The 17,217-nt window shown below is 38.5% G+C and overlaps 1 protein-coding gene across 3 annotated transcripts in view; it reads left to right on the forward strand.

Moving 5' to 3' along the window:
- The window catches only part of GRAMD1C (GRAM domain containing 1C), an 85,927-nt gene that overhangs the window by 35,019 nt on the left and 33,691 nt on the right, over window positions 1-17,217 (forward strand). For 2 of the 3 annotated variants that reach the window (XM_088027318.1, XM_028110627.2), the window contains exon 7: window positions 16,012-16,130. In XM_088027318.1, coding sequence (XP_087883444.1) covers window positions 16,012-16,130 — 119 coding nt within the window. Of the gene's footprint in view, window positions 1-10,870; window positions 11,033-16,011; window positions 16,131-17,217 lie in introns of those variants that run through there. The other variant, XM_028110628.2, reaches the window with a different exon arrangement.

The following is a 17,217-nucleotide window of genomic DNA, read 5'->3' on the forward strand; positions in this document are numbered from 1 at the left end:
CCAAAAATTAAATAGTTCACTTATAATAACATCAAAAATAATAAAATACTTGGGAATAAATTTAAAAAGGAACTTTAAGATGAACACTGAAAGCTACTAAATATTGTTAAAAGAAATTAAAGGGCGCCTGGGTGGCTCAGTTGGTTGAGCGACTGCCTTCGGCTCAGGTCATGATCCTGGAGTCCTGGGATCGGGTCCCGCATCGGGCTCCCTGCTCAGCGAGGAGCTGCTTCTCCCTCTAACCCTCCCCCCTCTCATGTACTCTCTCTCTCTCATTCTTGCTCTCTCAAATAAATAAATAAATCTTAAAAAAATAAAAAAAATAAAAAAATAAAAGAAATTAAGACAAGTGAAAAAAAAATCTCATGCTCATGGATCAGAAGACTTGATATTGTTAAGATGGCAATACTCCCCAGATTGATCTGCAGATCCCTATCAAAATCCCAACTGGAATTTTTTTTTTTTAAGAAATTGAAAAGCAGATCCTAAAATTCATATGGAAATGCAAGGTACCCAGAATAGTCAAAACAACCTTGAAAAAGAAGAACAAAACTGGATTAATTAGTCTGTTAGGGCTGCCATAACAAAATACTAGAGACTGGGTGGCTTAAACAACATAAATTTATTTTCTCATGCTTCTGGAGGCTGGAAGTCCCAGATCATGGAATAGGCAGGGTGAATATCTGGTGAAACGCCTCTTGTTGGCTTGCAGCCTTCTCACTGTGTCCTCACATGGCTTTCCCTCTGTTCATGCACACTCTTGGTATCTCTTCCTCTTATATGAATACCAGTCCTATTAGGGTAGGGCTCCACCCTCACAACTCTGTCTTAGCTCAGGCTGCAATAACAAAATGCTGAAGACTGGGAGGCTTAAACTACAGAAATTTATTTCCTCATAGTTCTAGAGGCTGGAAGTTTGAGATTGGGATGGCAGCTTTGGTTGGGTTCTGGTGAGAACACTTTCTGGCCTTCTCATTGTGTTCTGACACAGCCGGGAAGGAAAGAGAGAGCCAGAGCAAGCAAACTCTGGTGTCTTCTTATAAGGGCATTAATCCCTTCATGAGAGTCCCACCTGCATTTACCTCATCTAAAGCTAATTATCTCCCAAAGAATCCATCTCCAAATACCATCACATTGGGAGTTAGGGTTTCTTTCTTTCTTTCTTTTTTTTGGAGTTAGAGTTTCAACATAAGAATTTTGAGGGGACACAATTCAGTCCATAGCAACCTCATTAACCTTAAGTTTCCTATATCCAATTATAGTGACTTTGGGGGTTTAGGGCTTCACCTATCAATTTTAGGGGGATGCAATTCATTCCATAACATTGGAGGACTTGCACTTTTTTTTTTAAGACTTTATTTATCTGACAGAGAGAGACACAGCGAGAGAGGAAACACAAGCAGGGGGAATGGGAGAGGGAGAAGCAGGCTCTCCACGGAGCAGGGAGCCCGACGTGGGACTCGATCCCAGGACTCTGGGATCATGACCTGAGCCAAAGGCAGATGCTTAACCGACTGAGCCACCCAGGCGCCCCAGCACTTTTTGTTTTGATGTTTACTACAAAGCTGCAATAATCAAGGCAGTAGGTTTACTGGTGTAAGTCTAGATATATACATTAATGGAATAGAATTGAGAGTCCAGAAATAACATCTTACACTTATCAGCCCTAATTTGATTTTTGACAAGAGTGCCAAAACAGTTCCACAGGGAAAGAAGTCTTTTCACCAAATGGTACTGGAATAACTAGATAACACATACAAAAGAATGAATTTTGATTCCTACTTCAGACTATATACAGAAATTAATTCAAGATAGATCATAGACCTAAATAGACCTAAATGTAAGATCTTAAAGTATAAAACTCTCAGAAGAAACTGTAGTTATAAATCTTCATGACTTTTGGATTAGACAGTGGTTTCTTAGATATGACACTAAAAGCTCAAATGACAAAAGAAAAAAAATAGATAAATTGGACTTACCAAAATTAAAAACTTTTATGCTTGAAAGTGTCCATCAAGAAAATGAAAAGACAACTCATGGACTGGGAGAAAATATTTGCAAGTTCTATATCTCATCAGGTATTTATATCCAGGACATATAAAGAACTCTTACAATTCAACAAAAAAAAAGACAAATAACCCATTAAGAAAATACACAAATGTTTCAAATAGTCATTTCTCCAAAGAAAATATACAAATGACCAATAAGTGCATGCAGAGATGTGCAATGTCATTAGCCATTAGGGAAACATAAAACCATAACGAGATACCACTTCACATCCCCTGGGATGGCTGAAATAAAAAAAAACATTAACAAATGTTGAGGATATGGAGTAACTGGATCTCTCAGACATTCTGGTGGGGTTGTAAAATTTTGAAAACTTTGGAGAACAGTTTGTCAGTTTCTCAAAATGTTAAACATAGTTACTGCATGACCTGGTAATTCCATTCCTAGGTTTTTATGCAGGAGAATTTAAAGTGTATGTTCACACAGAAACTTGCACTTGAAGGTTCTTAGCATTATTCATAAAGCCAAAAAGTGGAAACATCCTAAATGTTCATCAACTGATGACTTATGAGCAAAATGTATATTCACACAATGGAGTATTATTCATCAATAAAAAGGAGTGAAGTACCAGTACATGTTACAACATAGATGAACCTTGAAGCATTATGGTATGTGAAAAAAGCCCGTCCCCAAAGAACATATATTATATGATTCTGCTTTTATGAAATGTCCAGAATAGGCAAACTCATAGAAGTAGAAAGTAAATTTGTTTCCAGGAGGAGGGAGGAATGAAAAGTTGAGTGCTAATGGATTTGGGTATCTTTTGGGTGGATGAAATGTTCTAAAACTTGTGATAGTTGTACAGCTTAAGATATGTGAAAAACTTCTGAATTGTACTTAAAGTGAATTTTGTGGTATGTGAATTATAGCTCAATAAACCTGTTAAATCTGTTATTTAAAAAAAAATGGTTTGGGGGGTGGAGTACAGATTTCCAGCTGATGAGAAAGGCTCCTTTGCTGCTGGTGCGCAAACATGGGCCAGAACTTTCCCTCCTCTCCTCCCCACTCTCCAGCTAAAACCTTCACTGGAGTGGACAAATTGTGGCCTCCGTGGCTCTAGGGTTGAATGGTTTTCCATTTTCCATTTAGGGCAGCTGCTGTGGTCAGGGACTTCCAAACAGTGCCCCACTGGGATGCTTTCACTTCCCCAAGTGCTGGGGACAAGAAGTGGCCTGGAAGTCCCCAGATGGAGGAGAGAGGTGGGGGGTGGGGGGGTTTGCTAAGTCTAGCCCCTCCTCCCTCCTTAAGGGAATAGACAAGGCTGGCAGTGAAGCACCATGTCCAAGCTTGTTCCGTTCTCGTGAGTCTTTCTTGGTATTTGGGCACTCTGACTCCTTGGAGCCCCATGTTCGGATGCATTGTTACAGTTGCAATGGGCTGCTTTTACTGGCATGGGCTGAAAACTCCAGTGTTGCCCTAGGGACCTGGTTAATGCTACCCTACAAAGCCAAGTTTTTTGAGTGCTCTGGAAATCCCCCAGGTGCATTCCCTCATTCTAACAAGGAGCCAAAGACGGCTACTGCATTTGATTATGCACCTGATCTGAGTGTCCTCCCCAAATCCCATTTGCGCTTATCACAGGTGAGAAAGTTGGTATACATCCTTATGAAAACAAATAACTCCAGGGAAGTGACAAAGTTCAGGTTTACCGATGAGCCAAGGAAGAAACTGAGATCTGAACTTTAATAAAAATATTTAAAAAGCTCTTTGGTTTTTTTTTTTTAAGATTTTATTTATTTGTTTATTAGAGAGAGAGTGCACATGAACAGTGGGGAGGGGCAGAGGGAGAGGGAGAAGCAGGCTTCCTGCTGAGCAGGGAGCCTGATGTGGGGCTGGATGTGGGGCTTGATCCCAGGACCCCAGGACCATGACCAGAGCTGAAGACAGGTGCTTAACCGACTGAGCCACCCAGGTGCCCCAACCTTCTAATTTTTTAAAGTGATAAAGCCACATTGGTTAGATTTCCTGATCTTTTGTAATACTATTTAAAAAAAAGGAAAATCTATAAAATACACAACATAACTACAGAGTTCTATAAAACAACACAAGTCATTTGAATAATACGTCTTATATATATTAAAAATATTTTAAGAGAATTTAAGTTAATATTATATTCATATTCACTTGTAATTGGGAATCTGAGAGTAAGAGTAAATATGTCTTACTTAGCTTACTTCTTACATGAGAAGGCCTTAAAAACAAAGCACATTAATCTAGAAAAAAGATTAAGGTATATACAACAAAATGATTTTAAAATTGTGTGTATGTGTATGTGTGTTTTATTGATTTCTCCAATAAAAAAAATCCACAAAAAGGGAAAAAAAACTGGAGACAAATATGGTGCCTTTGAGAAAGAATGATTTTTTTTAAAGATTTTATTTATTTATTTGAGAGAGAGAGCATGAGCAGAGAGAGGGAGAAGCAGACTCTATGCTGAGCAAGGAGCCCAATGCGGGGCTCGATCCCAGGACCCCAGGATCATGACCTGAGCCAAAGCAGACATTTAACCAACTGAGCCACCCAGGGTGCCCCAAGAAAGAATGCTTTTATTTTTATTTTTTCTTAAGATTATTTATTTGAGAGAGAGAGAACTCACAAGCCGGGGGAATGGCAGAGGGAGAGGGAGAAGCAAGTTCCCCACAAAGCAGGGAGCCTGAAGTGGGGCTTGACCCCAGGACCCTGAGATCATGACCTGAGCCGAAGACAGACACTTAACCGACTGAACCACCCAGGCTCCCTAGGAATGCTTTTAAAAGTACATTTTTTGGGGGGGTTGTCTGGGTGGCTGATTCGGTTAAGTGTCTACCTTTGGCTTGGGTCATTGTCCTGGGGTCCTCGGATCAAACCCTGAGTGGGGTTCCCTGCTCAGCAGGGAGTCTGCTTCTCACTCTCCCTCTGCCACCACCCTGTCATGTTCTCTCTCTCTCTCTCTCTCAAATGAATAAATAAAATCTTTTTTCAAAAAATAAAAGTACATCTTTTTCATTCATAAGTTTCCTCTGATGCACTGCTTCAGAAAGAACAGTTTATTTCAGATATTTGGCTTAGTTTGACATAAATCCTCAATGTTTAGACATGTGTTTAAACTGTCAGTATGCTTATTCGTGCAGTAATTTATATCATTTCAGCTTAGTTCACAACCTTTGAGCTTAGCACCCTTTTTCTAGATAGTACATTGAGGATCTGGGATTTGTGCGACCAAAAGACAGTGGCCGCTGCATTCTTTGATACAATTGATGGTTTCTGTCTTTTGTAAATAACTGTGCAACCATGGTTTAAGATAAGACTCTAGACCCTTCCCCACCCTCAGCTATTTTGTTTAGTTTAAAGCTCTTACCCCTTCCATGCTCTATATCAGAGCCAAGCATTCCTGCCAACTGTTTTTATAAGGTCCACAAAGTAGGAATGGTTTTATTTTTTATTTTATTTTTATTATTATTATTTTTTTTAGGGGAGTGAGGAGCAGAGGTAGAGGGAGAGGAAATCTTAAGCAGGCCCCGTTCCCAGCGCAGAGCCCAATGTGGGGCTTGCTCTCACTACCCTGAGATTATGACCTGAGCTGAAATCAAGAGTTAGACACTTAATGGGCTGAGCCACCCAGGCCCCCAGGCTTTACATTTTTAAACCGTTTTTCAAAAAATAAAATAAAGGAATATTTCATGACAGAATAATATTTCATGACAAATTCAGATTTCACTGTTCATTAATATAATTTGACGGACACATAGCCATGCTTGTTTGTTTATTATAGGGCTGCTTTCACACTGAAGCAGCAGAGTTGAGTAGTCCCAACAGAGACCTATTTGTCCGCAAAGCCTAAAATATTTCCTATATGGCCTTCCACAGAAAGTTTTTGACCTCTGAACAATACTACAGCCAAATTTATCTTTTTAAAAAATGTATACCTACTAATATTAGCTTCCTGCTTCATACCCATTTTCCTTGGAATAAAAATCTAAAATTTTTTTATAAGGACTGCATGATCTGGTGGCAGCCCACCACTCCAGCTTCATCTCAGTACATCTTCCCTGTTCTTAAATGCTCTGCCTTTTTTCCCCCCTGCACTAGATCTTCAAACATGGTCTTTGTGCCTGCTTCTTTCCCACACCTTAGTTTGAAGTGATACTCATTAATAAAACTAAGTCAGATCCATTCCTTCACCTTTCTGTAAAATCTTGCACTTTTCCTTTGTAACATTCATTACACTTATAATTCTTGTTTTATTTCTGTTCTCCTCACTTGACTATAAACGTCTTGAAGATAAGGACAATATCTGTCTTGTTCATTGTTTTATGTCCAGTGACAAGTGCAGTGTTTACTATATAACTGGTTTGGCATACATCTTGATTTACCCACTATCATCTAGCACTCTGTCAATAGTGCCCTTTATTCTCAAAAGTGGACAATAATTTATAGGGTTGTATTATAAATAGCTGATGCTCAATACTTTTTGACTCAATTTAGTAAAACCTCAATGATTTAGACTCCCGATAATCATTACATTTAAGTAACAACACTTTTTCACTTCTCTGCTCAAGGAAAAGGCAAATGATGGGGAGAAAACACAGGCATTTAGTTACAGAAACAGCATTCAAGGTATGCCCTAAGTTGAATGTTCATTTAACTCAATTTCTTAAACCTCTTTGTGCCATGAGAACAAATGATTATCTTGAAACACTAAAGAATCTTCAATTGCCAAAAGAATGTTATTTTCTGTATACTTGAGTTATTAAGAAAACAAGACGTAGGGACGCCTGGGTGGCTCAGTTTGTTAAGCATGTGCCTTTGGCTCAGGTCATAATCCTGGGGTCCTGGGATCCAGTGCCCCGCTGGGCTCCTTGCTCAGCAGGAGCCTGCTTCTCCCTCTGTCTGCCCCTCCCCCTGCTTGTGTTCTCTCTCTCTCTGATGAATAAATAAATAAAATCTTAAAGTGGGGCGCCTGGGTGGCTCAGTTGGTTAAGCGACTGCCTTCGGCTCAGGTCATGATCCTGGAGTCCCGGGATCATGTCCCACATTGGCCTCCCTGCTCAGCAGTGAGTCTGCCTCTCCGTCTGACCCTCTTCCCTCTCGTGCGTGCTCTCTATCTCTCATTCTCTCTCTCTCAAATAAATAAATAAAATCCTTTAAAAAAATAAAAAATAAAATCTTAGAAAAAAAAGATGTATATATAAGGTTATTACTTTTAACAGGCTTAAAACTTAAAAGACTTTTGTTTAAAGCTCAAATCTTAATATTAATCCTTTCATGTTCCTAGTGATATTATCATATAATTGGATTTAGGATTTTTGATACAATACAGGCAGGATGAATCAAAATGTTCTTTTTGCACTGTTTTTCTCTCAGATAATAGTGGTCTCTCTTGCCAGTACACAGAGGCTGCTATGAAGCTAGCTCTTCTTGCAAATTTGAGAGTACATTTAAGAGTGATTATTATTATTTTTTTCGTGAGAGAGAGAGCGAGTGGGAGAGGGGCAGAGGGAGAGGGAGAGAGAGAGAATCCCAAGCAGGGTCCATGTTCAGAATGGAGTCCGAAGGGGGACTCAATCTCTGATATCAAGACCTGAATCAAAATCAAGAGTTGGACCTTAACTAAGCCACCCAGGTGCCCCAAGAGAATGATTATTTAAATCCAGGGCCTCTGAGAGCAGAAATCTGCACACATTTTAAATTATAAGAGTTAGGGCGCCTGGGTGGCTCAGTTGTTAAGCGTCTGCCTTCGGCCCAGGTCATGATCCCAGAGTCCTGGGATCGAGTCCCACATCCGGCTTCCTGCTCAGCGGGAGGCCTGCTTCCCCCTCTCCCACTCCCCCTGCTTGTGTTCCTGCTCTCGCTCTCTCTCTCTATCAAATAAATAAATAAAATCTTAAAAAAAAAATTGTAAGAGTTAAAGAGACAGAATGGCTTTCACACTTAGTCCCTAAGGGCAGAAGGAGATGCATGTGTCAGAATTAGGGATGAGGTGGTGAGAGGCACTCTTCAGATGTGTACAGACCCCTCCCTTTCCAAATTATGATATCCCAGCTTCTATTTTGGGAATTGCTAATAGGAGAATGACAAAAAGGGGTCCTGTTCCTCAGGTGGGTTGGGAGAAAAATGGGTTTAAAAACAGTTGATTGAATGTGTTAGTATATATAAAGAAAATATGTCAGTCCGAAGGGGGTTTGGCTGGACTTAGGCCAAGAACTTAGGACTTAGGATAGAAAAATAGAGTCACAGAGGCAGACTGTTATCATTAGACAATGTACAGAGATGAATCATCAGGCCACACCAACATCAAAGTTGGTCCTTGAAAACTGTCTACCTTTGCCCTGATTCCATGCTTATCATGCAAATTTCTGATTACTAATACATGACTGCCAAGGTGTTGAGGCACCCTGTGTGGCAGAAGGAAAGATTTTGGATGATTAGAAAGGCCTGTTCCCCTATTGTGCATTAGCGTATTTACCACTGAGTGAGTATATGAGGTCTGGGAGTGTGGCTTGTTAAAGTTAGCCACTCTGAGTGCAACTCCAGGGCGCTGACAATGCTCAGGCCATTCTCCAAAAAGTGGTCAGTTTATGAAGTTAATGTCAAATTCTGAAACCTTTTGGAAGAGTGTCATCCCGCCTTCTGCAGACTCCTCAGCCTTATCAAATCCCCTTATTCTTTCTTGGGGCTCTCCCCAGTGATCACTTCTTTTGGAATTACTTGGAAATGTAGAAGTTTTCTAGTAGTGCTATAAATCTAGTAAGTGCAACATTCAAACCTACCTGGGAAAAAATAAATGTAAAATTGCTAACTATTTTAGTAACATTTTCTATATAATAGCCTGGTAATGGAGAAGTATTTGTATTCTTATATTGTTCCCTCTTTTTTGCCTTTTTGATTAGTAGAACTCCTCCACCTCTTTTCCCTTGGTCAGTGAAGTGTGCCTCCTTCTACCTGGTCCCCCAAGCCAGAAACCTGGAGGTATCCTTGTTCCTTACCTCTTCTTTTCCAACCATGTCATGTTTTTCATGAAGGCTCTCATCATGTCTAGCTTGAACCATTACAAAAGTCTCCTAATGATCTCTTTTTAACACTGTAATCTGTCCTTTAGATTGTTACCAAAGCGATAATAGTTTTAAAAGAGTATCTTTCAAACACACAGTTTTGAACTTTTTACTTTTCTATGTGAAACTAGTAGGTGACTTTTTATATTTTAACAGTGTAGACCCCATATTCTTCAGTGTGGCATACAAGGCTCCTCATGCTCTGGCTGCTTCCCCTTCCCACTGACTCTTTTCCTTCTCCCTTTCTCTACTTTCCCTACCACCAATGCTAGTCATGGTGAACTGGTTTGCCAGGCTGTTTCACTCCTTGGCACATTTGTACTTGCCATGTATGTGGTCCTTGTACTTGATCTGTCAGCAACCACCATATACTCCCTCCATTTTGAGCACCTTCTTCCCTTGATTTCCATGACAGCATTCCTTCTGGACTTCCCTCTTACCTCTCTGGTATTTCCCTCTTTTTTTTTTTTTTTTTTTTTGTTGGCCACTCCTCTTCTATTCAGCCTTTGTGTACCAGGCTTTTTTGGGGCTAAATCTTAGATTCTATTTTCCCCCTTAAGCCTACTAAATTTACTATATACTCATGGTTTGCTATAGGGATTTTTGTATTTAGCAAAGGTATATAAAATCACTTCTAGTATAGCTAATGTATATTTTTCTCATAGCAATTTGGTTATCATAGTAGAGTAAGGATATCTATCTACAGTTTCAGCCTGTGAGAACTACCATAATATGTCAAAACCACTAATTTTTAGACAGTGGACTCTAGCCCCCATGTGTGCTCTCTAGTTTGAGGGAGTAGTATTCTCCAGTGTTGCTCCGGTCCTTCATTCTGCTATTGCATACAATAATTAGGTTTTAACACCCCCCTGCAAAGGATATCGTCACAGTTCATTGAGTAGCATTTGATGTTGTCCCCACATCTTACTAAATTAAATGGAATAACTAGGTAGAAATTGGGGCAAGCTGTGATTTTTCATTTAGAAGAAAAGTTTTCTTCAGGGAAATACATTGGAATTGGTAGATGAGACTCTCTATAGTGTTTATTACAGTTCAGGTCCCTGCCAGGAAGTTATTCTGAAGAAAGTAAAAAATATTTTTAAAGGAAAGAACTATTGAGTAATGAAGATACAAACTTTTCAGTGGTGAATGATGTGCTGAGTGCTTATTGGAATTGCTGAAATTGAATAGCTTGCTCTTCCTGTTATTTCTTGGCGTTCCATTTATAATACTTAAGAGATAACAATCTTTGATAGTTGTAAAGGGTTAATGCACAAGTCTGATGGGGCTGCTACATCCATACTGAAGAAGTGGCATATGAAGAAGTAATAATGACATCGTCAGAGTTGAAAGAAAGTGTTAGCATGGAGAAAAAATTTAACCTTTAATATATTTAATCTCTAAAATGAGATTGGAATAATATTGCGATAGGCATCTTACATAATTGAGCACAAGCAGATATTTTCATTGGCATTTTATTGTTCCTAATCTTGTGTGGAAAAGAAGAAATTAAGAACTGTCCCTTTAATAAAACCCTGTTTACCTATCTTCTTTTAGTAGGAGTGGCTTAGGAACCTGTAGAGTGAGGTGTAACTACCACTTCTGCATTCTGACCTGCAACCTTGGAAAGTGCTGATTCTACAGACCAGGAAGTGACAAATAATGTGCTTTAAACTCAGTAGAACGTGTCTTTCATAAGGAAAAGCTTCTCATAACGAAATGAGAAGAGTAAAGCAGTGATTTCACATAGTTGTCATTAAGTATTTGGAACTCTGATGCAGATAAAGACTGCAGAATACTGAGGATACAAAGCTTTCTGGGCCAGAAATTGATCTTCTGACTTTTGAGTCTTATCTGATTGCTACTTGGTTCATCTTTATTTTATTAAAGTACTCTCTACAGGCTGAACCCGGGAGACCCTCCATTGTTTGCAGGTAGGTGGTCAGCCTTTGTTGAAAATTTAGGTTTGTTTTAGATTCAGAGAATTATTCAGAGAATCATGAATATCAGTGTGGGTATATGTTTTAATGTTTAAATATTCAGTATGACTAGAAATAACCACATTTTTTGCGACTTTTGACCAACTTTGTAGAAAAAGTTATTTTTAACAAATTAGCAGATCTGTAAGATGGTGAATTTAAAAAAAAAAGGTAAAAAAAAGATAGTGAACTAAATGAGTTGTATTTTGTTTTCCACTAATTTATATATGTACATGCTTTATACCTTTTATATAAAATACTATATATACTTTTATATTTTTATATTTGTATATATAAATATATACTTTATATATGAGTTCATATATATATAAACATAGATAAAAAAGTATATTACTCTATTTACTGTTAACTTCCTGATAGTATTTGATAATATATTTTAAACATTTATTTATGTAGTCAAAGAAAATTGTGTTTTTGTTGTTAATATTTTATGTCTAAGTTTCATATATTTCACTCTTAGGAAGCTGTCTGAATATTTATCATTGGTTTATCTATTTCCTTTAGTCTGTTTTTGGAATACTTTCATATTTATTATTCCAGAGAAGTTTTTATAAAAGGTTAATCTTCCACAAGTATATTGAAATAGTTCTTGTTTCTCTTTATAAAGTTAACCGTCCGTTTATGACACTAAAAGTATTTCAAAGATAGTGTCTTTGAAAGATTGAGTTATTAGTATGAGCTAATTGCTATTCACAAATGTCTTTTCTGGTGTGGGAGTCAGAAAAGAAATGTGTGGGGACACCTTTAGCATCAAGGACAGTGGCTCCTTAACTTTCTCTGCCACTAGTGATCCTTTTTATTTTTCTTTTATGGACACTAATCTTCAAAAAACTTTGCCCACCAAACAAATGGTGTATACCAAATAATAAAACGTTAGAACATTATTGTTCATTAGACACACATTATTTACAATGAGAGTTTCTTATCAGCCTTAGATAACTATTCTAGGCTAATGTAATTCAGACTCAAAGAGCCCTGACATTTTACTTAGTTTGAATAACTTTATTGTAGGTAACTGTTTGGATATTTTTTATTTTTTATTTTTTAAGATTTATTTATTTATTTATTTGACAGAGAGAGACACAGCGTGAGCGGGAACACAAGCAGGGGAGTGGGAGAGGGAGAAGCAGGTCTCCCACTGAGCAGGGAGTCCGATGTGGGGCTCAATCCCAGGATCGTGAGATCATGACCCGAGCCGAAGGCAGACGCTTAATGACTGAGCCACCCAGGCGCCCCCAGATATTATCAATACTTTAAAAAATCAAAAAATATCCTGGGATCAAGCCCCGCATCGGGCTCCCTGCTCGGTGGGACGCCTGCTTCTCCCTCTCCCACTCCCCCTGCTTGTTTTCCCGCTCTCTCTGTGTCTCTCTCTGTCAAATAAATAAATCTTTTTTAAAAAAAAATAAAGTACTGATAATATCTGAATTTTCATCAACTACTCTTGTGGAATCCTAGTAGTCTGGGTATGGCAAATTGAAAACTAGTGGTCTAAACTATAGAAATTTTGTTCTTAATCTCTTTGAGGTTCCATGAAATATAATGAAGGTCATCTAGTGTAATGTAACAAAGATTCCATAGCCACCAGACAGGGAGAAGAAACGAGGAGAAAGAAAGAAGTGGCATTTGTCAAGGGGAGTATCAGGGAGGAATTTAAGGCATATGTATGTTTTGGCCTCATTAAATCTCCCTATCTTTATTTTCTGACTTAAAATCCGACTTAAATTTCTTTGACTTAAATTTTTTACTCCAGTTAGGTCAATAAACTATTAACTGACTTCTGAACAAGTATTACCTGGGGGCACCTGGTGGCTCAGTCGGTTAGGTGGCCAACTCTTGATTTGGGCTCAGGTCATGACCTCAGGGTCCTGGCGTCAAGCCCTGCATTGGGCTTCATGCTCAGTGAGGGGTCTGCTTGAGGATTCTCTCTCCCTCTCTCTGCCCCTCCCCTCACCCATGCGAGCATGCGCGCTTGCTCTCTCTAAAATAAAAATAAATAAACCTTAAAAAAAAAGCAAGCATTACCTATGTTCTTTATGTATTTATTCTGTATTTGTATGTTGGTTTCCCTCTCCCAAAATTTCCTCATTTCTCTGTTTTCCCCATTCATGTCCTTCCTTCAGCTCTGCTGAAGACCCTTTTCCAACATGTAGCCTTATCTGATCACCTTTAATCCACAGTAATATTTCTTGCTTTTAGACTTTTATAGTATGTTGATTCTATCAGTACTTTAGTACTTAATAATATTATAGCCTGTCATATTTAACTTAAAAGTCTCCCATGTTTCTTCAACTATATTATAAGTTGTTTGAGAGCAAGGAGCTTAACTTGTACATTATTTTTTTTATTATTATGTTCAATTAGCCTACATGTAGTACATCATTAGTTTTTGATATAGTGTTCAACAGTTCATTAGTTGCATATAACACCCAGTGCTCGTCACAACACGTGCCCTCCTTAATACCCATTACCCAGTTACCCCATCCCCCCACTCCCCTCCCTTCTGTAACCCTCAGTTTGTATCCTGGAGTCCAGAGTCTCTCATGGTTTGTCTCCCTCTTTGCTTTCTTCCCATTCAGTTTTCCCTCCCTTCCCCTATGGTCCTCTGTGCAATTCCTTATGTTCCACATATGAGTGAAACCATGTGACGATTGTCTTTCTCTGCTTGACTTATTTCACTTAGCCTAATCCCCCTCCAGTTCCATCCATGTCAATGCAAATGGTAGGTATTCATCCTTTCTGATGGCTGAGTACTATTCCATTGTATATATGAACCACATCTTCTTTATCCACTGATCTGTTGCAGGATATCTCAACTCCTTCCATAGTTCGGCTCTTGTGGACATTACTGCTATGAACATTGGGGTGCATGTGCCCCTTGTTTTCACTACATCTGTATCTTTGGGGTAAATATCTAGTAGTGCAATTGCTGGGTTATGGGGTAGCTCTATTTTTAATATCTTGAGGAACCTCCATGCTGTTTTTCAGAGTGGTTATACCAGCTTGCATTCCCACCAACAATGTAAGACGGTTCCCCTTTCTCCACATCCTCAACAATATTTGTTGTTTCCTGTCTTATTAATTTTTGCCATACTAACTGGTGTAAGGTATTATCTCGTGTTTTTTTTTTTAAAAAGCTTATTTATTTATTTGAGGGTGGGAGAGATTGAGAGAACGAGTGGGGGGAGGGGCAGAGAGAGAAGCAGACTCCCTGTGGAGCAGGGAGCCTGATGTGGGACTTGATCCCAGGACCCTGGAATCATGACCTAAGCTGAAGGCAGACGCTTAACCCACTGAGCCATCCAGGCGCCCACATTGTGGTTTTGATTTGTATTTCCCTGATGGCTAGAGATGTTGAACATTTTTTCATGTGTCTGTTAGCCATTTGTATGTCTTTTTTGGAGAAATGTCAGTTCATGTCTTCTGCCCATTTCTTGACTGGATTATTTGTGTTTTGGGTGTTGAGTTTGAGAAGTTCTTTATAGATCTTGGATATCAGCCCCTTATCTGTAGTGTCATTTGCAAATATCTTCTCCCATTCCATGGGTTGCCTCTTAGTTTTGTTGACTGTTTCTTTGCTGTGCTGAAGCTTTTTATCTTGATGAAATCCCAAAAGTTCATTTTTGCTTTCTTGTACATTATTTTTGTCCTCCTTTGCCATGTAGTGCAGTGATACATGTTTGGTAGGTTCTAAATAAATATTTGTTGAATGAATGAGAGAGATAAAGAATCTTGCCAACAGTTGCCTCAGGTGTTATACTGCCTCCCTCTACCTTGCTTAATCATGTAATTAACCACTTGAAATATTTCTAAAAATCAGATCATTGGTTATCATACTATTACTGTTTTTGTTTTGCTATGTAATGCATGAGTTTTTTGTATTAGATGATTTTAACTCTGATATGATACCTACAAAGAAGGAACAAGCTGGATTTTGTTAAAAATAAATCAAAGAAAATACTCTGAATTCTAGCCTCTTGCCTTTTGTATTTTAGGAAAATATAACTTAAAGTTTTCTGAAATATAAGTTATTTTTTTTAAGATTTTATTCATTTATTTGACACAGAGAGAGAGAGAGAGAGCACAAGCAGGGAAAATGGCAGGCAGAGGGAGAGGGAGAGGGAGATGGAGAAGCAGTCTCCCGGCTGAGCAGAGAGCTCAACAAGGGGCTTGATCCCAGGACCCTGGGATCATGACCTGAGCCGAAGGCAGATGCTCAAGTGAGCCACCCAGGCACCCCTGATATATAAGGTTTTTAAAATGGTCAAAATATTCAGATAAATCATGAATTAAGAGGATGGTTCTGAATTGATGATTAGAACTCTGAATGTTGATCCAGTGGTCATAAAAGACTGATTGGATTGTAGAATTTAAATTGCAGATTGGTGATTGCCAGATACCGTGAACAAACTATAATAAGCAAAGGCCATTTTAAACATCTTACTTCCCATTTACAGTAGTTATTATGTTACACACTTTATTTATTTATTTTTTAATGTTTTATTTATTTATTCATGAAAGTCAGAGAGAGAGAGAGAGGGGCAGAGGCAGAGGGAGAAGCAGGCTCCCCGCCTAGCAGGGAGCCTGATGCGGGACTCGATCCCAGGACCCTGGGATCATGACCTGAGCCGGAGGCAGACGCTTAACCATCTGAGCCACCCAGGCGCCCTATGTTACACACTTTAAAATCAGCATTTTATCTACTCCCCCTATCAACCTGGTCAGATAAGTTTTGTGGACCCATTTTTTACAGATACAGAAAACTGACATCTAGAAAGGTCAAATAACGACCAAAGTTACTCATTTAGAATCTGCACAACAGGTCGTTTTGACTTCAGAATTCATGTTTTGAATCACTATGTTGTCCTATCCTATATTTTCCAATACTCAGTGTAATTTTTCTGTCATTTTAGAGCTTGACCAGACAGGAATTCTGGCAGCTGCTCCAGCAGAACTATGGCAATGAGCTAGGCTTAAGTGCTGAAGAGATGGAAAACTTGTCTCTGTCCATTGAGGATAATGTGCAGCCAAGGTAGAGCAAAATGTCTTGAAATTTCACGATTTATTAATCATTAATTCAAGCAGAATTATTTTAGACTTTACTGATTTAGAATTTCTGTTAATTCATCCTTGGGTGGAATTTGCCTCTGTTCACTGTAGTGGAATGCAGTGAAAGGTGAGGACAGCGAGTAGTTTGCTAAATTGGTAAGCAAATACAGGACATATAAGGAAATGTTAGTTTTGTAACTATGCTATCTAGGATTTGCTTAAAGTGTGGTTTTAGTAAAGCTTTTTTTAAGGATCTGGAGAAGTACCTAGTGACATCTCTGATCGTATAGATAACAATAAAATAAATTAGTAGTTATTTTGAAGGATACAAAGATAATTTGATGTTTCCTTGAGGAAACCCTAAAGTAGTGCTTGACATGTAGTTGGCACTCGATGAATATCGAATGCATTAATGAAAGGAATTGATAGTACTATGGGGAATGCAAATAATTATAATATAAGGTTGAAAATGATAAAGGCCAAAGAGCAATAGATAATGTAATAAAGAGATTCAGAGGTGAGAGAGATCATTTTTGACTGATTGTGATTCATTGGGAAGAATGGACATTTCTATTAACCTGTACAAGTAAAAGTGCATTTTGTCCAACGGTAATTGAGGTCATAGCAATAAAAACAATTAGGGATAATACATCAAATTCTATAGTAGACATTATAAGTGAAAGAAGCAAGTGAAAGGAGCAAGTCCCTGAAGACCACATATTTTATGATTCCATTTATATGAAATGGAATCCAGAATGAGTGGATCCATAGAGACAGAAGGTAGATTAGTAGTGGCCAGAGGCTGGGAGGAAGGGAGAATGGGGAGTGATTGCTAATGGGTACAGGATTTCTTTTTGGGGCTGAACATGTTCTAAAACTATATAGTGGTGATCATGACTGTGCAACTCTATCACCAGTGTATTGTACACTGTATTGGGGTGAATTTTATGGTATGTGAATTATATCTTAATAAAACTCTTACTTAAAAATTCTGTAGCAAATAAATCTTAAAATAGAAATCTTTTAGAAGTCTCACTGTGTACATAATTTTTCCTTTATTTAGGTAGCCT

This window comes from Eumetopias jubatus, unplaced genomic scaffold (assembly GCF_037043125.1).
Source record: "Eumetopias jubatus isolate StellerSeaLion01/CBP00866 unplaced genomic scaffold, mEumJub1_p1.0 scaffold_1, whole genome shotgun sequence".
Classification (NCBI taxonomy): domain Eukaryota; kingdom Metazoa; phylum Chordata; class Mammalia; order Carnivora; family Otariidae; genus Eumetopias; species Eumetopias jubatus.